This window comes from Trachurus trachurus (genome assembly GCF_905171665.1).
Source record: "Trachurus trachurus genome assembly, chromosome: 2".
NCBI classification, from domain to species: domain Eukaryota; kingdom Metazoa; phylum Chordata; class Actinopteri; order Carangiformes; family Carangidae; genus Trachurus; species Trachurus trachurus.
In genome coordinates, this window is record NC_139914.1 from 1,660,001 (window position 1) to 1,678,180 (window position 18,180).

Here is an 18,180-nt window from a genome sequence, read left to right on the forward strand (position 1 = left end):
TCACGCAGATCTTCTCTGTAGGAGTTCAAAACTGACACAATTGTAAAAAAAAGCAGTGAAATATGCGTAATGAGGCGTTACCTCCAGCGTGCACTGCTGCAGGATGCGGAGCTGCAGGTAAACGTCCAGTTTGATCTTCCTCTGGTGGAAAAGTTCCTCCAGCTGAACGTGCGACTCTTCCAGCTGCTGCAGCACTGTCTCCACGTGGGCCACCGAGCTGCCCTGCGGCCTGAAACAAACGCACCCGCTTGTTATAATCACAATTTTAAAAAAGGGTTCCTCAACAGGTTAGAACTATAAAACAAACACAAACCACCCACACGAGCTGCACAAAGCTAAAAACAAAAGCACCCACGATCATGACAAACTCCAGCTCCATCACATGGGCCTCTGAGCTGCCATGAGCAGTGAAACAAACGCACCCACATAGTCTTTACAAAGCTAGAAACAGATGCACCTACACAACACGCACAACTATTACAAAAACCAACTCCACTCGGGCCTCTGAGTTACCCTGTGGAGTGAAACACCTACACAACAAACGCACCCACACAGGTTATACAAATCAAAAAAACAAGCGCACCCACCCATGCAGGCGTTGGTGGAGAAAAAAAAAAGTTAGAAATGAGAAAAAACAGGAATTCACACAAATAAGTAAAGTCGATCATTCACACATTGTACACACAAACTAAAAAAACAAACGCCCCCAGAATAGAACAAGCACCCACTCAAAGCTTTACTGTGCCGGACCTAAAAATAGAAAACAAACACACCCTTAAAAGAAAGACAAGAGTGAAATCAAACAGACCCGTTCAACATAAACATGAAAACAAACATACACCAAACAGAAAACAAACACGCCCACACGCCCGTCTGAAAAATAAATGCATTCAAGTTAGAAAACAAACGCACCTACACATTCCACATAAACTAGAAAGCAAAGGTACAAGGTCTCACATCACAAACTACAGTAATACCCACCCACACAGCTGGGACTCACAAACTAGAAAACAAACGCCCACCCAAAACACGCAGATCTGGAAAAGAAACGCACCCTAACTAGAAAACAAACCAAACGCACCCACATACATACAGTATTCTACATTATCTAGAAAACAAACACTCTCCAACCCAGAGCGCACACGGCTGCCCTGACACCGAAAACAAACGCACCCACACTCGGTGTACCTGAGTTGCAGGATGAGGTCTTCTCCTTCCCGGATGACACTCATCGCAGCTTCCTGTGGGTCAGGGTTAAGAGTTAGGAGTTAGTGTGGGGGTTAGAGGAGGTGCTGGGGGGAGGGGGGGTGTTAGGTTGTTATGATGGGGTCAGCTCAGACGGGCGGGGTCAGCTGCAGGTTACCTGTGTGTTGGCCTGTTGCTGCTGCTGCTGACTGATGAGCGTCTGCAGAGCCTCCACCGTGTCGGGGCAAACACACAGGTCGGAGGAGAGCTGCTTCTGGAGGCCCTCCATCCACGCCGAGAGCTGGGGGGAGGAGGGGGGAGGAGGAGGAGGGAGGAGAGGGGGAGGAAGGGGAGGAGGGGGAGGAGAGGGGAGGGAGGGAGGAGAGGGGGAGGAGGGGGGAGGAGAGGGGGAGGAGGAGGAGAGGAAAAGGGAGGATTAGATGGGAGGAGAGGAAGAAGAAGGGGAGAGAGGGAGGAGTAGAAGGGAGGAGAGGGGGAGGAAGGGAGAAGAGAGGGAGGAAGGAGGAGAAGAGGGGGAGGAGAATGGAGGAGAGGAGAAGGAAGGAGAGGAGGAGGAAGGGGAGGAGGGAGGAGAAAATAGAAGGAGAGGGGGAAAAGGGAGGAGGAGAAGGAGGAGAGAGGGAGGAGTGGAAGGGAGGAGAGGGGGAGGAAGGGGAGAAGGAGGAGAGAGGGAGAAGGGAGGTGAAGAAGGAGGAGAGAGGGAGAAGGGAGGAGATGAGAAGCGAGGAGAGAGGGAGGAAGGGGAGTAGAAAGAGGAGGGGGGAGAAGGTGGAGAAGGGGAGAAGGGAGGAGGAAATAGAAGGAGTGGGGGAGAAGGGAGGAGGAGAGGGAGAGAAGGGAGGAGAGGGGGAGGAAGGGGAGGTGAAGGAGGAAAGAGGGGGGAGGAGAATGGAGGAGAGGAGAAGGAAGGAGAGGAGGAGGAAGGGGAGGAAGGAAGAGGAGAAGGAGGAGTAGAATGGAGGAGAGGGGGAGGAGAAGGAGGAGAGGAGGGAGGGAGGAGAGAGGGAGAAACGGGAGGAGATGGAGGATGAGGGAGAAAGGAGGAGAAGGGAGGAAAGGGGGAGGAAATGAGAAGGGGAGGGAGGAGAGGGAAAAAGGGAGGAGGAAATAGAAGGAGAGGGGGAGAAGGAGGAGAGAGGGGGAGGAGAGGGAGGAGTAGAAGGAAGGAGAGGAGGAGGAGAGAGGCAGAGAGGGAGAAGGAGGACAGGGGGAAGAGAAGAAGGGAGGAGAGGGGGAGGAGCAGGGAGGAGAAGGGAGGAAAAGGAGGCGGAAGGAGGAGTAGAAGGGAGGAGAGGAGAAAGGAGGAGAGGGGGAGGAGAAGGAGGAGGGAAGAGGAGACAAAGAGAATATGAACTATTTGTCTTGTCACATCTGGTCATAAATTACCACAACACACATTATACTGCAGTGTTAACCCTGTGTGTGTGTGTGTGTGTGTGTGTGTGTGTGTGTGTGTGTGTGTGTGTGTGTGTGTGTGTGTGTGTGTGTGTGTGTGTGTGTGTGTGTGTGTGTGTGTGTGTGTGTGTGTGTGTGTGTGTTACCTCCTTGGTGTGTGTGTAGAAAGACACGGCGAGATCCAGCAGCAGCTTCCTCTGCTCCACCCGCTGGATGAACGCCTGCACGTTAGCAACACGTTAGCAACAGTTTGTATTGACATCTCTGATAATGTTTTTTAAAAAATCAATTAACCGATAAATTGATAAATTGATTGATTGATAAATTGATTAATTGTTTTTCTCTCACCTGCATCCGTAGCTCCAGGTCTCGCGCTGCCTGGTAGATCTCCTCCTCCTCACACTCTCCAGACTGAGCCAGCTGGTCGGCTGCTTCCAGAAGCTTCTCCGCGTTAGTGTACGTGTTCTGACACACACACACACACACACATAGGTACGTTAGAAGTAATTTGGTTTGGTTAATCGAACAATAATCTATTATTAAATGAATCGTCAACTATTCTGATATCTAAATCAGTTTGAGTAGTTTTTTAAAGAATAAAAGTCAAAATTCTCTGATTCCAGCTTCTTCAATGTGAATATTTCTGGTTTCTTTGTTCCTTTATGACAATAAACTGAGTCTCTCTTTGGTTTGTGGACAAAACAAGACATTTGAGGACGTCGTCTGGCGGTTTGAGAAAATATTGACCAAACAACTAATCGATTAATCGTTTAAATAATGGACAGATTAATCGATAATGAAAATAATCATTAGTTGCAGCTCCAAAATAAACAGACACACTGGTTGTTGTGTTTGCAGACAGGTCACTTCCTGCCTCCGTCCTGCAGAGGGCGCTGCTGCTGCTGTTGTTGTTGTGTTACTTCCTGTTACCTGGGCGACCTGCTGGAAGTCGTCGTGGCGTTTCTGCAGCGCTCGCGCCCGGTGCAGCGACTTCCCCACGCCGCTGTGTTTGTTGAGGAAAACCTCGCCGTGCTGCTCCACCCAGTCCAACACCTGAGACACAGACAGACGGGTGGAGACAGGTGAGGTCAAACTGGACTCTAACTGGATCTGGATCTGGATCTGGTTTGTCGTACCCAGAGATGGACAGAGTACTCGACCCCAGTACTTGAGTAAGAGTACAAATACTACTGGTCAAAATTTACTCTGTTACAAGTAAAAGTAGCTCAGTCGACATGTTACTCCAGTAAGAGTAAAAAAGTACTTGCTTTTAAAGGTACTTAAGTATCCAAAAGTACATGCTTTTAAATTTACTTTAAGTAAAAGTAAGAGTAAAAGTACATTTCTTATTTTTCACATCAATGAATGACTATAATTGTTTCTAAATGAATGTAAGGAGCTTTTAACTCTTGTTAGTGAGAATGAACTCTTTGAAAGCAGCTGCACTGATGTGCTGCTTTTAGGGGTTAGGGTTTCCTTCTGACAAACACAGCTTGTGTCCAATAGGATTCTAGAAAAAGACCTGAAAGTAACCAGTACTTTTCAGCCTTCCTAGAAATTAACTCGAGTAAAAGTAAAAATATTTGTCTTGGAAATGTATTCAAGTAAGAGTAATAAGTACCAAAGAAATCTAATACTCAAGTAAAGTACAAATCCTCTGGATACAGTACTCAAGTAAATGTACTCCATTACTGTCCACCACTGGTCGTACCTGTCTAACGTCCTGTTGAAACACACACAGCTGCAGGCGCTGGTGGAGGCGGAGCTTACGGTGCTGCCACGCCCCCTCCACCTCATGTTGACCCTGTAAACAAACAAACAAACAGAGGTGTCATCTGTCTGTCTGTCTGTCTGTCTGTCTGTCTGCTGGTCGGTGACAGTGAGACAGGTTGCCGTTGCCGTTGCCGTGGTGAGAAGACGCACCTGCATGATCTGGTGCAGAACTCCCATGATGCCGTGCGTGGCGACGGTGAAGTCCGGTTTGGTTGCCGATTCGTCGGGTTCCGTTGCCGGGCAACGCTGGAGGACCTCCAATAAGGCTTTACCACTCTCACTGACCTGGAGACAGACGGAGAGACAGATGTTTATAAAGACAGACAGACAGATGTTTATAAAGACAGACAGAGAGACAGATGTTTATAAAGACAGACAGAGGGACAGATGTTTATAAAGACAGACAGACAGACAGATGTTTATAAAGACAGACAGATGTTTATAAAGACAGAGAGACAGATGTTTATAAAGACAGACAGATGTTTATAAAGACAGACAGATGTTTATAAAGACAGAGAGACATATGTTTATAAAGACAGACAGAGAGACAGATGTTTATAAAGACAGACAGAGAGACAGATGTTTATAAAGACAGACAGATGTTTATAAAGACAGACAGAGAGACAGATGTTTATAAAGACAGACAGATGTTTATAAAGACAGAGAGACAGATGTTTATAAAGACAGACAGATGTTTATAAAGACAGACAGAGAGACAGATGTCTATAAAGACAGACAGAGAGACAGATGTTTATAAAGACAGACAGATGTCTATAAAGACAGACAGATGTTTATAAAGACAGACAGACAGATGTTTATAAAGACAGAGAGACAGATGTTTATAAAGACAGACAGATGTCTATAAAGACAGACAGATGTTTATAAAGACAGACAGACAGATGTTTATAAAGACAGAGAGACAGATGTTTATAAAGACAGACAGATGTCTATAAAGACAGACAGATGTTTATAAAGACAGACAGACAGATGTTTATAAAGACAGAGAGACAGATGTTTATAAAGACAGACAGATGTTTATAAAGACAGACAGACAGATGTTTATAAAGACAGACAGAGAGACAGATGTTTATAAAGACAGACAGATGTCTATAAAGACAGACAGATGTTTATAAAGACAGACAGACAGATGTTTATAAAGACAGACAGATGTTTATAAAGACAGACAGAGAGACAGATGTTTATAAAGACAGACAGAGAGACAGATGTTTATAAAGACAGACAGATGTTTATAAAGACAGAGAGACAGATGTTTATAAAGACAGAGAGACAGATGTTTATAAAGACAGACAGATGTTTATAAAGACAGAGAGACAGATGTTTATAAAGACAGACAGATGTTTATAAAGACAGAGAGACAGAAATCAGGTTTCCATCCAAATGTATTGAAATTTTGGAGCACATTTTGTGAAAATGCGCAAAAAGAAAATGTGAATTTATGCCTATTTCCCCCGGTTTCTGCCTCTGTGACGACCAGTCACTGCTCCACATGTGGAGCTTCACTTCTCCCAAAAACATCGTAGCAAACTTCTAAATAGCCGTCATTTGGATAAACTGACCGCACACTGGGGATCTAAACAATTACTGCCTCGCATTAAATAATATTAAAACTTAATAAAGTGATGTAATAACAACAGCATTACAGCGGGAAATAATACAGCTTTTCTCCCGTTTTACAGCTGTATGTGCCGATGCATTCTGGGAAACTTGTATACTGTATAGCTACTGCGGTGTGAACGGCATTGGTCATCGTTTATTCACAAAACCTGTTTCCATAGCAAAAAGTTGCATTTTCCTTTTAACGATACGCCGACGAAACTTTTTTGGCGAATTTTCTGCCTTTTTTCGAATTTCTGGTGTTTCCAGTTCCAAGTTTTTTTTCCCAAATTTTGAAAATGCAAATAAGAACAGGTGGATGGAAACCCCACTAGAGAGACAGACAGGTGTTTATAAAGACAGACAGACAGACAGACAGACAGATGTTTATAAAGAGACAGACAGGTACCTGTGTGTAGTTTGCTGAGATCTCCTCGTTCAGTTCCTGGTGTTTCTTCACCGCCGCCTCCAGCTCTGCTGTCGCCGACGGCAACGACCCCTCAGAGCACACCTGGACCGAGCCCTCCACCTGGAGCAGGAACTGAGACAAAGACACAGACAGACAGACAGGTAGAGACACAGACAGACAGACAGACAGACAGGTAGAGTGTTTAGTCACCTGACAGCTCTGACCTCATCAGACAGACCGGTCCGGTGCGTCGCTCACCTGTTCTGCCCCCTGGTGGAAGCCGGTTGCCATGGCGAGCGTGTTGCTGCGCTCCTCCAGCGCCGTCGTCAGGGACTTCCAGTCTTCCTGCAGCCGCAACGACACCATGGCGATGCGCTCCGCCCCGTAGTGACCGGCCTCGGCCAGCCTCGCCGCCACGGTGACCACGCTGTCCACGTTCACGCTGCCGTTCTGTTCAGAGAGACATTCAGAGACACGTTAAGAACCTCGCTAAGCGTCTCGCAGACTTGGCGGCGGCGGCGGACGGACCATGCAGTTGGCGGTGAAGTGCTGGTGTTGAGTCTGAAGGTCGAGGGCGTGCTGGTGGTTCTGGCCGACGTCTACCAGGCTCTGCATGAACAGCTCCTTACTGTGGGCGATCCACTCCGACATCTGACAGGAAGAGAACAAAACGCTGTGACTCCGCCTACGTCTACAGGTGTATTTAATTTTTTCGTGTCTTGCCTCACTCCCGAGTCCATGACCAGCAGATAGACACCATCCTTTCGACTGTGCGTGCAGTAACAAGGGAGATAGAGCCGTATCGCCCATAATTAGCTTAGCTCAAACACTGGAAGCGTATGGGTAGTGTTAGCCTGCCTCTACCTAAAGTCGCTAATTAGCTTAGCTCAAATACTGGAAGTGTATAGGTAGTGTTAGCCTGCCTCCACCTAAAGTCATCAGAGAAACTCTTCAACAACTCTAAACGGAAACCGGCGGGCCGATCTTCGTCTCAGAGCTGACAAAACTCTCCGGTAAGGCATCTTGAGCGGTCAAATGCCAGTAACGGGACGAGATCAGTCAAAATGGAGGGTTCAAGCAAAGACGGTTTATTTTGGTTCAAGCTAGCTACATCGAGGGTAGGTTAGCTTCCTATTTCAAAGTAAAAGCACAAATTCTATCGTCATGGTTTTCTGTATGTAAAGGGCAACGGGTGTTTTATTTTGTGAAAGTAACCGGAAGTGCGTTGGTCACAACGGCTAGCTTGAGTAGCGCCGAACAAAATTGTAAACAGACAAATTAACGACACACTGCTGATCTAAACGGCTACTTTCTCGCCTAAAAATGTTTGAAATGTCGATAAAGTGATATATTTACAGAGTTTAGAGCTAAAATGAAATCAGCTTCTGACTGCTGATTTCGGCTCGGGTATAGGAGGCAGGCTAACACTACCCATACACTTCCAGCGTTTGAGCTAAGCTAATTAGCGACTTTAGGTGAAGGCAGGCTAACACTACCTATACACTTCCAGTGTTTGAGCTAAGCTAATTATGGGCGATACGGCTCTATCTCCCTTGTTACTGCACGCACAGTCGGAAGGATGGTGTCTATCTGCTGGTCATGGACTCGGGAGTGAGGCAAGACACGAAAAAAAAAAAAAATGTTGGCGTATCCTTTTAAAGCCACGCCCCCTTCCTCGCCTCACCTTGGTGGCGTCCTGCTCGAACAGGTGCAGCTGCAGCGCCTGGTCCAGGTGCAGCTTCCTGTCGCCCCAGCACTGCAGCAGGTGGCCGCGAGCCGCCTGCAGCCGGTCCAGCAGCGACGACACCTTGGGCGCCACGCTCTGGAAGTCCGCCCCGCCGGACAGCCAGCTGCTGTGGCTGCCGCCGCCACCGCCCCCGCCGCTGCCGCCACCGCCGCCTTCATTAGAGGCGTCGCCATGCGAGGGGCCCAGACGCATTCGCTGGAGCAAACTCCGCCCCTCTCGTTCGAGGGCGTCGACCGGCGCTGTGGCGATGGTGTTACGGAGCCGCCCGTGTTCCTCCAGGAGTCTGCAGCAGGAAAAAATCATCAGCTATCAATCAATACCAAGGTTGTTATAGTTTGAAACTTTTCATTGATTCGTTTTTATTTAGTTTTTCAATTTTCTTTTTTATTTCAGTTTAGTTTTAGCAGTTCAACAAGTGATTTAGCAGTTTTAATTTAGTCGTTGGTCTTCAGGTTTTAGGAGAACGCCTCTGTCAGACCTCTGAAAAATTGAAATTTTTATTTCAGTTAACTTAAAGAAACAGTTCTACATTTTGGCAAATTGGCCCATTGCCATAATCTCTATAGTCTTAGCAGTATGTACCCTACCTTTAATTGTCGGTGCAGGCTATTTTTAGAACGGCGGAGCAGAGCCGCGAGCTGCACATTCACCACGCTATGAGATAATAACAGAACGTTACCAGACATAGTTGTTTTAGAGGGAAATTCATGCAAAACCGCTGATGCGCGTTGCGTTCAGGGACAGTTTTTCATCAAGCAGTCTCTGTATTTCCCTCTAAAACAACTCTGTCTGGTAACGTTGTGTTATTATCTCATAGCGTGGTGAATGTGCAGGTCACAACTTGTCCACCAGAGCGTTGTGGAGTTGTTGGATTGTGTATTTGATGAGTTTGATGAGGGAAACCAAGAAATCCCATGAGCCTCCGTAGCGTAGCTCTGAGCAGCTCACGGCTCTGCTCCGCCATTCTAAAAATAGCTTGCACCGACAATTAAAGGTAACGAACCTACTGCTATGACTATAGGGATTATGGCAATGGGCCAATTTGCCAAAATGTTGATGATCTATCCCTTTAATTATTTTTTCACTGCTAGTTTTAGTTTTAGTTAACTATAATAACCCTGATCAATACCCTATGAAATAATCAATAATCATGACTGAGCCCCGCTCTGTCTTACTTCCGGGCTTCGTCCACGTCCAGCGGCTCGGGGATGCGGTTCAGCCCGGCCTCCAGCTGCTCCAGCTGGGCCAGCAGCTGCGAGGCGGCTCCGGAGAACTCCTCCAGGCCCAGACGCAGCTCGGTCCACTCCACATGGTCGTACTCCAGCGAGCCGCCCAGGTCCGCGGTCAGCTGGGAGGGGTCGACCAGCCGGGACAGCCCCTCCACCGACACCAGGCTGGTCTGCAGGGAGAGAGAGACGGACAGTTTTACGACGCTGCAGGTACCATGAACGCAACACTACTGTACAACCAGTGATGGGAATAATGGCTTTATGTTATGTTATGTTATGTTATGTTTATTTATTTGATATGGACATCACAAATACATTGAGACTGTTCCAGTGGACAGAACAGATGCTTTGCTTGGGTGTGTTTAGCACATGTGCTAATTTTCAACACCAATCCATAGGCGGCAATTCAAAAAGCACAGAACATATTATCAACAGTATAAGATATAACCAAGTGCATGACACTACATCATGAAAAATAGTAACAATGAAAAAGTCCATATTTATACATGTGAGCATTGTTGTTTTGCTTTTAACCATGCCTTTAATCCTCTATTAAACGAGTTTGTATCCGTCTCCAGTTTCAGGTGAGTGGGTAAAGTGTTCCATAGGTTAACCCCTTTTATTGAGAAGGCAGACTGTCCACATGATGTTGTACACTTGGGAACAATGCAGTTGCCATTGTGGGAGGCTCGTGTGTTTACTTGACTTGAGCTACAGCGTCTTTTTATCAGTGCAGAAAACAGGGCTGATAAAATAACAGCGCTGCTTTTTTCGGTAACAGTAATCAAAAAAGTTACTGTTCCCCCGTTACTTGACTCAATAAGTCCCATCAGAAAATAATAATACACTGTTTAAAGTGTCGTAATACGTTATATACACATTTGTTTCAGCTCATCAATTCAACTGAACTCAAATTTTATTTATATACCACATTTGAAAACAACCTCAGTTGCCCAAAGTGCTGCACAAGATAAATACAGTCCAGTGCCAGCAATGAAAACAATGAACAGTAACGATTAACAATAAAAAACCAGGGCAATATAATAAAAACCAGGGCAAATAAACAAATAAAAGCTATACTAATATTAAATAAAATACAGTAAAAAATACAAATAAAAAGTTGTAAAGAAGTCGTTTATCTGGAACTAACCAACTCACATCAGCTGACCAGCAACAACCGCCTGTGTAACTTTGTTTTCATTTGTTAAATTACGTTAATGTCAATTTACCTGGTGTAACATTGTATTGGTAGGAATTTAAGTGTTAGTGTGTCATTTGTGATAAAATAAAACATTAAAATAAATGTAAACATTTGCTATAAATTACAATTCATGACATAGATTCAAACATTTCCCCATGAGGATAAATAATTGGTCATATATTAATAGATACTTCAAATGTTTTGTGTCTAATGTTTTAATACTTTGACTGTATTTGATAGATTTTTACACATTGGAGCGGCCGTACCTCGAAGCTGAGCTTGGCGCTGCCCAGGTTGGTCTTGTGTTTCTGCCAGAACGTGTCGGGTTTGATGAGCAGCGCCGTGTGGATGCTGGAGGAGAAGGACTCCTGCAGCGTCCGCAGCACCGGCTTCACGCTGTCCCACTTGCTGCCGCGCATGTCCACCACCACGGTGAAGCCTCGCGCTCGCACGTCCTCGCTGCGGGACAGACGGGTGGAGACAGACAGACAGAGAGTTAGTTAGTTAGTTTCATTTATTGTCATGGTGTTCAGTGCCCCGATTGCATTAGGTATAAAGGAATTTTAAAAAATATTAGGATTTGCCCTTGGCACTTTGTAACATCTACCAGAGGGAAGAAGTTCAAACTCCCTATTGAGTGGATGAGAGGGATCATTTGCTATTTTGACAGCTTTTTTCCTAAGCACTTCCTCGTACATACAACTTCATTGTTTCTGTCTCGTCCCTATGATTTTTGAGGCAAGGTTTACTATTCTCTGCAGCTGCTTCTTCCTTTAATGTTTAGATTACCGTACCGCATTGCCATGTTGAAAGTTAGAATGCCCTCTATCAGGTTCTTATAAACTGTTTCCATAATGTGCTTACTCACTCTGAAGGAGTTGAGCTTGCGCAGTAGATGGAGACGTTGGTTACAGGTTTTAAAAATATAGTCTGTGTGTGTTTTCACTGAAATTTAGGTGACAATCAATATGTACCTAGGTATAACTTGTCAGAGACGGCTGGACAGGTGAAGAGGGACGTTGTTACCTGGGGATGGTGGACAGGTATGTGACCAGCCGGCTCAGGTCCTCCTGTTTTATTCGATCATGATTGGTCCTGGCAGGGAAGGTCAGGATTGGTCCGCCTCGTTTGTCCCGCCCCCCTGGAGAAGAACACATGTGGTTAAAGTAAAACCGGGTTAAACTGGACCAGTTTGCACACGTGTTTGTGTGAGTTTGTATAATTGTGTCACCTGAGACGAAGGCCACTTTCTCTCTGAGCACCGTCAGCACGTCGACCGCCCGGACGCTCTCTGCTTTACCCGAACCTGAGAGAGAGATAGTCATTGTTACTCTTAGTTTGTAGAGGAAGTTGCTCCTCCTCTTCCCTACGGTGGCCTGGAGGTCTCAACTCACTGCAACATCAGAAAACTCACACAAAATGTCCAAAAACTCTATAAGAAGTATTTCTGGGGACACAATAAAGCGAGGGACCGGTCTGGGGCCTTTAGTTGTTCTTCTTCTTGACTTTAGAAGTTGTTAGCTTAGCATTAGCCTTTAATGGGCTCTATGCACAGCTCCACTACTTCCTGAACTTAAATTCAAATTTCACTCATTATCTACTCACCCTCATGTGTCCTCCGTGGCTTCTCTGAGTTACAGCGGGGCTGCGTGCAGCACTGCATGTCCATATGACTGTTGAGAACGGAGCTCACTTTTCTTCATCCAAAAAGACACACCAAAAAACATCCAGATACCTCCATAGTGCTCGTCTGTAATGTCCCTCTTGTATTGAAGCCCCGACATGAGAAATTGTTTGACACAGGAAGAGCAGTGAACTGAGACACTGGGAGCTTCCGCTACAAACAAGCTTAAAATACAGACTTATTTAATTTTTTTTCGGAACAATTTCTCATGTCGGGGCTTCAATACAAGAGGGACATTACAGACGAGCACTATGGAGGTATTTGGATGTTTTTTGGTGTGTCTTTTTGGACGAAGAAAAGTGAGCTCCGTTCGCTGCCGTCATATGGACATGCAGTGCTGCACGGAGCCCCGCTGTAACTCAGAGAAGCCACGGAGGACTCTGAAACTTCTCCCAGCCCTTAGTCCACATGAGGGGGAGGAGATAATGAAAATTAGAATTTTGGGTGAACTATCCCTTTAAGGCAGCTTAATCAGTTTGTCCAATAATGTAAGACAGGAAATAAAGGAGCTGCCTTAAATTCAGGAAGTAGTGGAGCTGTGCAAAGAGCCCATTGGGTCCGTCACTTTACTGTATCCCCCAGAAACACTCATTCATTCATTCATTCATTCAGTCAGTCAGTGGGTCAGGTTGTAGATCTGATCCTGGTGCTGCAGTTCTGCCAAAAACAGAGACTTCCCCACACTGCGTCTGTATCGGTGCCACAAAGAGGATTACAGATTACTGTGATCCGGCTCTTTAGTTCAGCTGTTGGCTCAATAACGCCGTGAAAACACGACCAACGTCCTGTTACTGTAACGCGTGAAACTATCAACATTAAAACCATCTGCGGTCGGCCAGAGGGGAGTTCATCACACATCTCCTCCTGTCTGGGTTTATTTTCATCCTGCAACCAAATAAATGACTTAAAGGAACAGTTCAACATTTAGTCAGATTCTCCTCTCTCCATAATCCCAGTAGGTTCATCACCTTTAATTATCGGTGCATGTTGTTTTGAGATCAGCGGGGCGGAGACGTGAGCTGCTCAGTGAACACAATGGAGGTGATCAAAGTTAACTCATCAAATACACAATCCAACAACTCCACAACGCTTTGGTGGACAAGTTGTGAGCTGCACATTCACCACGCTATGAGATAATAACATAACGTTACCACACAGAGTTGTTTTAGAGGCAAATGCAGCCGGAACTACTTTCCAGATACGGCTGCTGGGCGGAGGTATTTCAAAAGGGAAAGTAGTTCAGGGTGTTTGCTTCATGTGTCGTACAGTAACGTTACATAATTATACATGATTATTTGATAGCGTGGTGAATGTGCAGGTCACAACTTGTCCACCAGAGCGTTGTGGAGTTGTTGGATTGTGTATTTGATGAGTTTGATGAGGGAATCCAAGAATTCCCATGAGCCTCCGTAGCGTAGCTCTGAGCAGCTCACGTCTCTGCCCCGCCGATCTAAAAACAACATGCACCGATAATTAAAGGTAACGAACCTACTGCTACGACTATAGGGATTATGGAGAGAGCAGAATCTGACTAAATGTTGAATTATCCCTTTATTAAGTTGAGATGTTTCAAAGTTGCAGCTTCTTCTTTGTCGGTTTCACTCAACATCCACCTCCACATCAGTCCATCGTGTTCGGCAAAGCCCCAAAAACCAAAAACCGCAGCCAATCAGCTGAGCCGCTGCACCTTGTTGTACTCAGTGTGTGTGTGTGTGTGTGTCTGTCTGTGTGTGTAATGTTTTAATCGTGCGAATAAAGGCCAACACACACACACACACATAACATCAAACTGTCTCCAACTGTCGACTGAAAAACGAGCCAATCAGGCCTCAGAGAGACGAGCTGACAGACGTTTCAATTTAAAAAGCCCGAGTCCTGCAGCTCAGTGTGTGTGTGTGTGTGTGTGTGTATGTGTGTGTGTGTTGCAGACTGACATACAGGCCTCCCATGTGCGTCAGATCATCCTGCGCAGCGGGAGGAGGCTAATCCAACACACACACACACACACACACTGAGGGCATTAAACGTCTCACATTAGCAGCTTGGCGAGCGGCGATAACCCTCAGAGAGAAAACCTAAAAACAGGACGGAGATGAAGGAGAAGTGAAGCCCCCCCTCTCCTCCTCCTCTTCCATCGCTGCACTAATTGTCTGGTTGGAGATCAATCCTCCACACACACACACACACATCTGCACAGAGCCAGGTGAGTCCAGATGTGGAGATGAGGAAACTACTTCCTCCTCTGCCGTCAAAGATCTGGTCTGAACTGTGTCGAAAAAGTCAAACTGCCACTATGAACTCCAGATACAGGCTGACATATTCTAACTTTCTCCATCAATTTTATCTTACGCCACTGAAATTACATAAATATAAACCTGAGATATCCAGCTTGTGTTTTAGATGTAGTATAGAAGACAAAACTTCTAGGAGTGCATCTTCCATTAGATCCTCAAACCTGTTTATAGGAGATACTGTACTAGAAATATTGATGCACTATTAAGAAAAGCTGAAAAGAAGTTTCTCTCATTGGCCTTGTGTGTTGCCAGGAAGTACATCGCCATCACATGGAAGTCTGACTCCCAACTTTCTATAGGAAGACAGGTTTCAGAAAGGAATAGCTGTGTTCCACTTGAAAAAATAATGACATATACTCAGGAAAGACTATAATACTCTTACAGAGATGTGGCAACCTTATTTGGCGTATATGGACAGATTGTCAGCCTCTTCGATGACGACAAAGCCTCACTCGGATCAGGAGTCGACTCGTGTTTCAAGTTTCCGAGTTAAACTTTTTAATATTTATCGTATGAATAATTAATAATGAGTGAGAGAGGAAGGGAAGCAGGAGCAGAAGCAGGAGCAGGTCTGAGCTCCTAAGTGTAAGTGTTGATGGACAGAAGAACAATCGGCTCCTGCTCGTTAGCTGCAGCCTGACGCTCCGGCTCTTTATTTACATATTTAATCAATATCCCAATGTCTCATTTTCATTTTCGCAGCCATGAAATCAATTCAGTGTAAATGAAAAAGGTAAAGCTGAAGTGTTTTTATTATAAAGTTATAAAGTTTCCTCTCTATCTCCTCCACAGCTTCCAGCAAACAGCAAGCGACACACCTGCTGCAGACGGAGTCCGTGACATCATCGTAGCCAGGTAGCTCCTCTGTGTCTCTGTGTTGTCAAACTGATGAAGCTGTTTGCATGTTAAAGGGATAGTTCAACATGTTGGCAAATCGGTCTTAATCCCTATAGTCATAGCAGTAGGTACGTTACCTTTATTTGTCGGTGCAAGCTATTTTTAGAACGGCGGAGCAGAGCCGTGAGCTGCTCAGAGCTACGCTACGGAGGCTCATGGGATTTCTTGGTTCAAACTCATCAAATACACAATCCAACAACTCCACAACGCTCTGGTGGACAAGTTGTGACCTGCACATTCACCACGCTATGAGATAATAACACAACGTTACCAGACAGAGTTGTTTTAGAGGGAAATACAGAGACTGCTTGATGAATGCTGTATTTCCCTCTAAAACAACTTAGACAACGTTGTGGAGTTGTTGGATTGTGTATTTGATGAGGGAAACCAAGAAATCCCATGAGCCTCCGTAGCGTAGCTCTGAGCAGCTCACGGCTCTGCTCCACCGTTCTAAAAATAGCTTGCACCGACAAATAAAGGTAACGAACCTACTGCTATGACTATAAGGATTATGACAATGGACCAATTTGCCAGAATGTTGAACTATCCCTTTAAGTTCTGAACCTTATCTGCCCTGAAAACTGAGTAGAAACATCTTCATGTTGTGACTGATAGATGATCAATAATAAATATGGAACGAGCTGCTGCTGATCACCGAGTTAAACACCCCGACTCCTGTTTCCTGTGTGACTTAGCAGTTTGACGAACAGGAGGAGACAGAGATAAGTGTGTGTGTGTGTGTGTGTGTGTGTGTGTGTGTGTGTGTGTGTGTGTGTGTGTGTGTGGTCGACTCGAGTGTAAACACGAAACTGTGTCTGAGTCAGAATCATCAAGAAACTAAACCAGGAGTCTGATTGATCCCTGATCGGCTGTCCGTCAGGCCGACTGATCCTAAACCAGCTGTCAGTCCGTCGAGCTCAGTCCATGCACACACACACACACACACACACAGCTGGAGAAGGGATTTCCATTGTGATAAAGCTGTCTCACACTAATAACACACACACACACACACACACACACACACACACACACACACACACACACACACACACACACACACACACTGAGTCAGTGTAAAGCTTAAAATAGCTGCAGATGAAAAGCCTTCAGAGAAACTTGCTGTCAGTCTGTCAGAACTCATCACACTGATTATACAACAAAAATAATGAATTTATTTCAACACAGAGTCTCCAAAATGTCAAACTGATCAATATATCAGCCGATCAGCGACGTTAAAGACCCATCAAATGAGTAAAAACAACAAACAAAATGCTTTGAACTTAAGTTCCTCTTACTGCTCCTGTTTTCACAGTAAAATGTACAAAACTGTAAAAAAAAAAAAAAAACACGCTCCCATCATTTTACACATAGCTCCTTCACAATAAAAGCCCTCAGGCTCCTTCACAATAAAAGCCTCTCTCTCTCATTATTTTGGCATTTAAAATTACATCACAAACAGACTTCGTTATTAAGATAAAAGCCCCACAGCCACTCAGCTGTTTCAAAGTAAAAGCCCCGCAGCTACTTCACAGTAAAAATCCACTCGGTTGTTTCAAAGTAAAAGCCCCGCTTTGCTCTCTGTTTATCTTTCTCAATCAATTAATCAATCAATCAATAAATCGATCAATTATTTTGTGTAAAAAATAGTCAGAAACAGTCAAATAGCTGATAAAACCCTGTGACTTCATGTTCTGTGTGACGATGTATTGATAAAAGCTGCAAATCCTCACATGTATAGGATAGATTATTGATCGTCAGTATTGGTAGTGATTGATTTTCAGTGGATGGACTTTTACTTTACACCTGGATGAAACATCAGCACAGTTGCTATGGTTACGTGTGACTTAGGACTGTACAGAGGGGTGATGAATGATGAACTGAACTGATGATGAGATGATCTTTAATTGGCACCAATCAGCCAATCGGAGGCCTCGGCGTCTCTGTCTGTGATATAAAAATACTATGAGGAGAGAATGAATGGAAGATGAGTCATGTGACCACGTCTGGACATGAACACACACACACACACACACACACACATATTGGACACACACATGTTTAACATCCAAGTACAGGCCTTCTTCCCACAATGCAATTGGACAGAGGGGGTGCTGACACACACACATTGCATGTAGCCTACACACTCACACTCACACACTCACACACACTCACACACTCTCTCTATCTGAGTCAATGGGCGGATGTGGAGGCATCATGGCGACAGCAGCTCCCACTACACACACTCTCCCATTCACACACACACATACACACACAGAGACACACACACACACCCTACCTGCCGTCGCCAGGCCGTCCGGGCCCGGTTCTCCTCCTCCATCCACCGGATTCATCCTCCTCCCTCCTCCTCCTCCTCTTCCTCCTCCCTCCTCCTCCTCCTCCTCCTCCTCCTCGCGCTCTCTCCTCCGTTATGTATCGTCGGTTTGCTCCGCTCCTCGCGCCTCCTCCCTGCCTACCCGTGCATCCCTGCGGGTTTACATCAGATCGAGTCGGTGCAGTCGGTGTGTTCCCTTCCTTCCTCTTCCTCTTCCTCTTCCTCTTCCTCCTCCCGGTACCGATCACTGCTGCTGCTGCTGCTGCTGCTGCTGCATCCTGCTCCTCGGCTCAGCCTCGACAGTCCTCCTCCTTCTCCTTCTCCTCCTCCTCCTCCTCCGCTGCTGCTGCTGCTGCTCTTACGTTACCGTGATCCCGCGCGGCATCGCATCACATC

At 45.6% G+C, this 18,180-nt stretch overlaps 1 protein-coding gene across 1 annotated transcript in view; it reads right to left on the reverse strand.

Moving 5' to 3' along the window:
- The window catches only part of LOC310996090 (kalirin-like), a gene marked incomplete at both ends in the record, with an annotated part of 53,895 nt that extends 36,092 nt beyond the window's left edge, over positions 1 to 17,803 (reverse strand). The window contains 17 exons of the mRNA XM_083985393.1: positions 82 to 229; positions 1,189 to 1,241; positions 1,364 to 1,486; positions 2,748 to 2,822; positions 2,950 to 3,066; positions 3,532 to 3,654; positions 4,313 to 4,405; positions 4,525 to 4,659; positions 6,398 to 6,529; positions 6,656 to 6,847; positions 6,926 to 7,048; positions 8,082 to 8,427; positions 9,320 to 9,543; positions 10,841 to 11,033; positions 11,601 to 11,715; positions 11,806 to 11,880; positions 17,749 to 17,803. Of these exons, the coding sequence (XP_083841519.1) occupies positions 82 to 229; positions 1,189 to 1,241; positions 1,364 to 1,486; positions 2,748 to 2,822; positions 2,950 to 3,066; positions 3,532 to 3,654; positions 4,313 to 4,405; positions 4,525 to 4,659; positions 6,398 to 6,529; positions 6,656 to 6,847; positions 6,926 to 7,048; positions 8,082 to 8,427; positions 9,320 to 9,543; positions 10,841 to 11,033; positions 11,601 to 11,715; positions 11,806 to 11,880; positions 17,749 to 17,803 (2,322 nt within the window). The remainder of the gene's footprint in view (positions 1 to 81; positions 230 to 1,188; positions 1,242 to 1,363; positions 1,487 to 2,747; positions 2,823 to 2,949; positions 3,067 to 3,531; positions 3,655 to 4,312; positions 4,406 to 4,524; positions 4,660 to 6,397; positions 6,530 to 6,655; positions 6,848 to 6,925; positions 7,049 to 8,081; positions 8,428 to 9,319; positions 9,544 to 10,840; positions 11,034 to 11,600; positions 11,716 to 11,805; positions 11,881 to 17,748) is intronic.
- Positions 17,804 to 18,180: the final 377 nt, after the last annotated feature.